This window comes from Alosa pseudoharengus, unplaced genomic scaffold (genome assembly GCF_046254945.1).
Source record: "Alosa pseudoharengus isolate Yale_2024_CS ecotype anadromous, Long Island Sound unplaced genomic scaffold, YU_APseudo_1.1 YU_APseudo_1.1_scf_8, whole genome shotgun sequence".
NCBI lineage: Eukaryota > Metazoa > Chordata > Actinopteri > Clupeiformes > Clupeidae > Alosa > Alosa pseudoharengus.
This window is the reverse complement of record NW_027468870.1, coordinates 20,789,377-20,796,771: the sequence shown is the minus strand read 5'-3', so window position 1 is coordinate 20,796,771 and position 7,395 is coordinate 20,789,377. Positions and strand designations below refer to the sequence as shown.

The window sequence follows — 7,395 nt, the reverse complement described above, 5'->3', positions numbered from 1 at the left end:
CCAACGTAACAATGCACAGTGTGATTTGTGTCTCAGGCCTCTGTTCATGTGCTTTGGGGGTATTCCTTATGCTGACACCTGCTCCCACGTGGCTCTCTGCTGCTCCAGATTAGGGCCCTAATCCATGAGTTCTGCCCCCAAAACCTGCAGCTCTGCTTGGACTCTCTCATTCCATCGTACTCAGGAGAGAGAGGGGAGAGACAGTGTGTGTGTGAGTGTGTGTGAGTGAGAGGTTACTCGCGGCTGGAGATGATTAGATTCATAAATTATCTCAAGGTGTTTCTTATTTTAGGACACTCGTCTCACTGTTTGGTCTGAGTTTTGAGTGAAGTGCAGTGAATTTTTTTCTGGAACGACACATTGCCTGAAGCTGTTTTATCAGACAGCCAACTTCAACTGGGGTTTGTGCAAATTTGAAATATAATCCCATCAGAGATACAAAGCTTGGCATGGACTGGAGATTTTTAAGATGAAGCAGATCAGAAGATTGTGAGGAGGAAACATACTTGAAGAAACAGAAAGAGGACATTTTAAAGACTAAAAAAAAAGAAAACTAAAATTAGCATTAACTGTTGTTGATCACCGAAGTGACTTATACCATTTGATGAACTGTTATTTATTTTCAGTGTACTGCTGTGAATGCTATATTGTTTGAAACATGTTGCTCCAGCGTTTTTGCCACTGAGCAGAGGTCAGCATCTTGCGAATCTACCAAAGACATTTACTCTGGAGAGTGTGAAGCTCTCACTGGTCACTGTGGGTGACAGAAACCTTACGAACAGCTGTAACCTCTCACTCGTCTAAGCCAGTAGGTCACACACGGTCATAGGCCAAATGGCTGAGTGTTTGGAACTTCCACGTGTCCGTTCGGACAGCTCGTCCAGTAGCACGTCCCAGTCCACCACGGGCCGTCTGATGCTGCGGCAACGGCTCTCGCAGCTGCTCACCTGCGTGGAAGACCTGAGCTCGGACGAAGAGACTAACGAGGAGGTGTCCCGCACACTGGACGAGGCCTTCAACCTGTGCGGACGCTGGACCAACAAAGAGTTCCTCAGGTGGACATCAGAGAGAGAGAGAGAGAGAGAGAGAGAGACAGAGAGAGAGAGAGAGACAGAGAGAGATTGAAAGAGAGAAAGAGAGAGAGAGGGAGATAGAGAGAGAAAAAATAGAGGGAAAGAGAGAAAGAGAAAGATAGAGAGAAAGATAAAGAGACAGAGAGATAGAGAGAGAGAGAAGCCTGACTCTCAGCCCCTCATTCATCTTTTCAGTTCAGACTTTTATTTATACGGAATCATTAACTGTGGACATTCATCTCGTGTCTCGAGTCTTTGTGTCTGTCGATATCTTGCTCTTACTCAATTCCATAGTCTCTTCTGCAGCCTGTCTCTTCTGGTCTGTTCATAGTGATCAGGCTTGCCCAAGTATGGCATGTATTACCACGGAGGTTGGTAAAGCTTGAACTTGATATCAAGCTAGCCACAAGGCATTATTGTCTCAAATGATTAGAAAGTCACGTTGTTTATTTATCCGTTTGTTTGTTTGTTTGTTTACCTGTTGCTCCATTCCTCCCAGCTACCAGTCTGTGGCAACCTGCGTTTCCTTCTCTCCTCTCCCTCAGGCTTCACATGGTCACATGGAACGTGGCCACAGCGGAACCCCCTCGTGATGTCACCTCTCTGCTGCGGCTGGACTCGCAGACTGCTACTGACCTCTACGTGATTGGGTAAGAAATGCTTTGGGCTGGCAGTCTGATGACACTGTATGGGCAATGGGCACAGTAAAGACATGCTGTAAATGTAGGTGTTGTGGGGATTAATGTGTGTGTGTGTGTGTGTGTGTGTGTGTGTGTGTGTGTGTGTGTGTGTGTGTGTGTGTAGTCTGCAGGAGGTCAGTGCTACACCAGTCAGGTACATATCAGACCTCATCGTAGAGGACTCCTGGAGTCACCTCCTCATGGACACACTGGCACCAAAAGGCTATGTTAAGGTACACACACACACACACACACACACACACACACACACACACACACACACACACACAGACACACAGACTAAGTAAAGGTATGTGCACCACATGGCCTAAATCCAGGGAGTCACACTCAAAGAATGAAAGTGTGTTGGTATGTGAAAATATGTGTCTCAGGCAAGCGCACACACACAAACACACACACACACACACACACACACACACACACACACACACACACACACACACACACACACACGTGATGTTGTAGGTTCAATGGAACAATAGGACACTTGAGCAGGGTCCTCATTAAGTCCCGTAGTGAGCTCGCAAGAGAGCATTGCTGGTGCACGAGTCACAAACACTGCCCTCTTTGTGTTGGGAAAACACACACACACACACACACACACACACACACACACACACACACACACACACACACACACACACACACACACACACACACTCGTGTAATTCTGTCAGGATCGTTCTTTGATTTTCAGGATCATTCTTTGATATTTCGTATTCATAAGTAGGTCAACACTTTACCACTATTACTCCCCCTTTCTCTCTGTGTTCTGTTTCCCTGTGGGAATCACAGCAAAATATATTATCTCAATATCTACTCCCATCTACTGCAACTATACTACACTTCTAAAAAGTGCTCGAACAAACTTGTCTTGACAAATGTCTTAACTTCTAATTATCATCACCAGTATTTAAGAACAAGTAGATAGGGCGACTATATTTTTTATACCCACAGATTTTGTACTTGTCATTTGTCTGCATGTGTGTAAATTAACCCCATAATTTTCTATGCAGGTCACTTCAGTAAGAATGCAAGGCCTTCTGATCCTCCTGTTTGCCAAACAAGCTCATGTTCCCTACATCAGGAATGTCCAGACCACCTACACTCGCACAGGCATCTACGGATACTGGGTAAGGCAGAAGATGTGAGATTGTTTGTGTTTTTGGATTTTGTTTGTATTTGTGTGCAAAACATGTATTTATTTCCTAAATATGCAGATATGCAGTTGTGCAATGAAAAAAACTCTCATTCGTTGAAATACTTCTCAATTTTTTGGTATTAAATGTGACTGATAAAAAATTACACTAAACTAAACAATCCCTTGTAATAATTGCCCCTGTAGGGCAATAAGGGCGGAGTGTCCATCCGCTTCTCCTTCTATGGACACATGCTCTGCTTCCTCAACTGCCACCTGGCTGCGCACATGAACTACGCCCTGCAGCGGGTCGACGAGTTTGAGTACATCCTAGACACTCAGGACTTCGACGTCGACAACACACCGAATGTCCTCGACCACAAGTGAGATAACCTCAAGGGTTCTTCAGTTCTACATTTTTGAATTTGTATTACACTGTCTTTCCTGTTCCTTCCGTTACTGTCTCACTCAATTACAGATACTTACCCATTCCCTTTGGGCATATGTTTATCTAAATACCTATTTGTCCAGATATACTCAATCATTCAAACACACACACACTCTCTCTCACACACACACACACACACACACACACACACACACACACACACACACACACACACACACACACACACACACACACAGACACACACACACACGCACTTATGGCTCTTGTATCTGTATCCTTTAGAGTGGTCTTCTGGTTTGGTGATCTGAACTTCCGTATCGCTGACCATGGGATGCACTTCCTGCGTTCATCCATCGAGGGCGGCCGGTTCAACCTGCTGTGGACAAAAGATCAGGTACCACCAGCTACCCAACTCACAGGATTACATCACCACGGAACACTATTTTGATAACAGTAGCAACTACAACAAAATGTAATGATGAAGATGATGATGATGATGGTTGTCATTATCATTATTATTATTATAAATGTTGTTGTTGTTGTTGTTATTATTTTCAGCAGAAGGAGTTAGAAGGACTTTGGTGGTAGTAGTAGTAGTAATAGTAAGCTAGTAATGTGTTCATAATCATATCATATATGTATGTCCATAGTATGTAGTCCATGTTTATGTCTTTTGCCTCAGTCTGTCTCTCTTGCTTGTTGCCATGGCAGCTGACTATGATGAAGAAGAAGGAACCTCTGCTGCAGGAGTTTGAGGAGGGGCCTTTACAGTTCAAACCCACCTACAAGTTTGACAGAAACTCTGACACGTATGATTCCAGGTACAGTCTTCATCCCTGACTCTGTATTGACTCTGGAGTCAAGAATTATTTTTCATTTATTCTTTTATTGTTATTATCATTATTTATTTTCTTCTTTGAGGTTCGATTAACTAAATGACAACTGGAAAGTCACCATATATTACCTGTTTGACATTCTGAAATGTTAGAAGCATACAGAGATTCAAATGTGCCCTTTTTCCTTTTGTTGGATCCACAGCTTTCAGAAGACATGGTTTGGCTTTAAGTAAGGTTTTGATCTCCAATGCATGTCCATGTCACTGCATGTCTGTCCTGCTCATCACCACATTGCTCACGCTTTCCCATGCATGTCCGCCATTCTCCATGTATGAGAGAGAGAGAGAGAGAGAGAGAGAGAGAGAGAGATAAAAAGAGACCAAAACCCATTTTGATTGCTCCAACTTGTCTACCAACTTGTCTATTCAAGTCTATCAAGAGTTTCTGAGGGTCTTATTTTTCTGAAGCTATTTATTGAAACAATGCAGTATGCAGTTGTGGACACCTACTGTTCAAATGCTGATGCCATTTATAGGTAAGAAGGTTGATTACATAGCGAAACCTATTCGGTTGTTAAGTCCGACGTCACAATGTTGTTTCCAAGCCTAACTGCTCTCTCGTCCAAAAATGTTTACTAGCGGAGCCAGCCTGTTTTTACAACCTGTAAACCTTGTCACCATCACCTTTGTTATAGTGAGGGTAAAAAACAATCGTTTGACTTTAACAGTGTAATTAGTGTAGCTGTGCAGCCAGATGATATAATCAAGGGTGATATCCAATTTATTGGACGCAGCGAGTAAGTAGTACTGTAGAATGTCAGTTTTTTTGTAGGCTACTCTAAATAGGGGAATTTGTTTTCCCTTTTACTGTCTATGGAAAAAACGAGTCGCTCTGGGCCCAGTTGGACCAGAAAAAAGAATTATTGGCATATTATTGTATAACAACTTGACAACCGGATAGTGGTCTTCAAAAAATGTGAAAAGCTGGTCTTTTCTCCTTGAGAGGTTATAATGGGAGCACTCACTAGGTTGTTAGAAAGAGTTGTGTTACTGATCCTGGAGTACTAGGCTATGGCGATGATACAGGGGCCAACTTTTTGAGCAGTGTTGCCGGGCAACAGCCTGACAGGTCCCTAATGTTCTGATTGGATGATCATGACAAATTCCCCGCTGATTTACATTCTCCGGATGAAAATGTGTTTCCTAATATAAGTGGGACTGTGCAAAAATAACACTGGTCACTATCATTGCCTAGCAAAATTGCTCAAAAAAGTGTCCCGTGTGTGTCATCCCCTTTCATAGCCTGTGCCGTGTGTATGTGTGTGTGTGTCTGTTAGGGAGAGAGCGCTGCTCCTGCCGCTAACCATGTACAGACCCAGGCCTCTGCAGCGCTGCAGCACCGGCCTGGGGCTCCTGCTCACCACGCTAACGTGGTTCCTTCTCTGTGTGTGCCTGGGCGGCTGGCGCAGGGAGATGGCCCCCAAGAGGTGGGTGTCCTCTGCACACGGGGGTAGGGTAAGGCAGGGCAGGGCAGGGATCAGGCTGGCCATGTGTGAGGAGAGGTAGAGAGGAAAGCACGGGGGTAGGCTAAGGCAGGGCAGGGCAGGGTTCAGGTTGGCCATGTGTGAGGAGAGGTAGAGAGGAAAGGGTGGAGGTCCTCTGCACACGGGGGTAGGGTAAGGCAGGGCAGGGCAGGGTTCAGGTTGGCCATGTGTGAGGAGAGGTAGAGAGGAAAGGGTGGAGGTCCTCTGCACACGGGGGGAGGGTAAGGCAGGGCAGGGCAGGGTTCAGGTTGGCCATGTGTGAGGAGAGGTAGAGAGGAAAGGGTGGAGGTCCTCTGCACACGGGGGTAGGATAAGGCAGGGCAGGGCAGGGTTCAGGTTGGCCATGTGTGAGGAGAGGTAGAGAGGAAAGGGTGGAGGGCCAACCAAAAAGAAATATAGTGGGAATGGAGACAAGCTGAGGAAAATGTCTCTGTTTGCTGTTATCATCCATATATACGTTACACAGCTGTTTTGCAATTGTGTTTGGCAAGGTTTGTGCTTCGACACGCTGGTGTGAGCAGCCTAATAATCTCCACTATGAAATAGGTCACAATAATCACCTTATTAGAGAAAACAATGATCAATTTGATTGAGAAGATATGGGATCATTTCCCAGGTACAGCCTGCTGAAAAACTGCTTGCGTTTCCATAAAACACCAATAGTTTCTCTTTCTCTACCTGACAGCTGAGTGTGTGAGGATCTTGCATTGCTCACATCACTGTATCACTGTAGCTGTGTCGCTTTTTGTGTAGTTTCATATGTGTGTGTGTGTGCGTGTATGTGTTGCAGGATGGTGGTGTGTTATGTAAATGTCCACTCCAACATCTTAAGGTTTAGTGTATTGTGCCGTCACCAATTTCCCTCTTTGTTGTTTTCACACAGCTTCTGCATATGAGCACTTTCTAACACCATTGATATGTTTGGGTGAATAACAAATGTTTACATAGATAGTTTGAGAAAGTGTCATATTTTCTGTTGGATTAAGATAACAGATGATATTATGTATAGTGTTCACAGAGTAGTAGTTCAGATTTTTAGTAGTTCAGATGGTTAAACCAAAGATCCTTAATATACATTATCAACCGTCTCTGGTTAAACTTTATTCATCATTAACTACATACTATGATATAGATTAGGACAAATTGGTTATGGCTAAAAGGTTAATTGTTAAAAGGTTCAATGACCGAACTATATAAAAAGGATGAAATAAAAAAAAAAAGTTCTTTTGGACTTTTTAACTCACAGAACCAACAGCTGAGGACTAACTCCCAGTCTTCCAGTATTCCTCTCTCCGATTGACCAGTGAAGAATATAACTCTAACCCCAGTCCTTCTCTCTCTGATTGGCCAGTGGGAAGAAGAGGAAGCCGGCCTGGACTGACCGCATCCTGTGGCGAATCCGACCCAAGACAGACGATGATGAGGGCTCCTCCAGGACATCGCTGCTAGTGGACGATGACGAGGAGTATCCCCTGAAAGTGGCGCAGGATGTCTACACCTGTAACATGGAGTACGGCATCAGCGACCACAAGCCTGTCGTTGGCATCTTCACCTTGGAGGTGAGCACCAGAGAAGAGGAAGGAAGCATTTTATACCAACCATTGAACCATTATATATGCCAATGTTTCATTTACCTATTCAGTACAGTTAAATTGCAGTTGCCATTGACAAAGAGATGCCAGTGTTAACTTATTG

General features: G+C 44.3%; 1 protein-coding gene across 1 annotated transcript in view; it reads left to right on the top strand.

Moving 5' to 3' along the window:
• The first annotated feature begins 834 nt into the window (after positions 1–834).
• Positions 835–7,395, top strand: part of inpp5kb (inositol polyphosphate-5-phosphatase Kb) — an 8,265-nt gene continuing 1,704 nt past the window's right edge. Inside the window, exons 1-9 of the mRNA XM_076274916.1 lie at positions 835–1,055; positions 1,619–1,723; positions 1,878–1,986; positions 2,791–2,907; positions 3,120–3,295; positions 3,604–3,715; positions 4,033–4,142; positions 4,360–4,386; positions 7,052–7,259. Of these exons, the coding sequence (XP_076131031.1) occupies positions 835–1,055; positions 1,619–1,723; positions 1,878–1,986; positions 2,791–2,907; positions 3,120–3,295; positions 3,604–3,715; positions 4,033–4,142; positions 4,360–4,386; positions 7,052–7,259 (1,185 nt within the window). The remainder of the gene's footprint in view (positions 1,056–1,618; positions 1,724–1,877; positions 1,987–2,790; positions 2,908–3,119; positions 3,296–3,603; positions 3,716–4,032; positions 4,143–4,359; positions 4,387–7,051; positions 7,260–7,395) is intronic.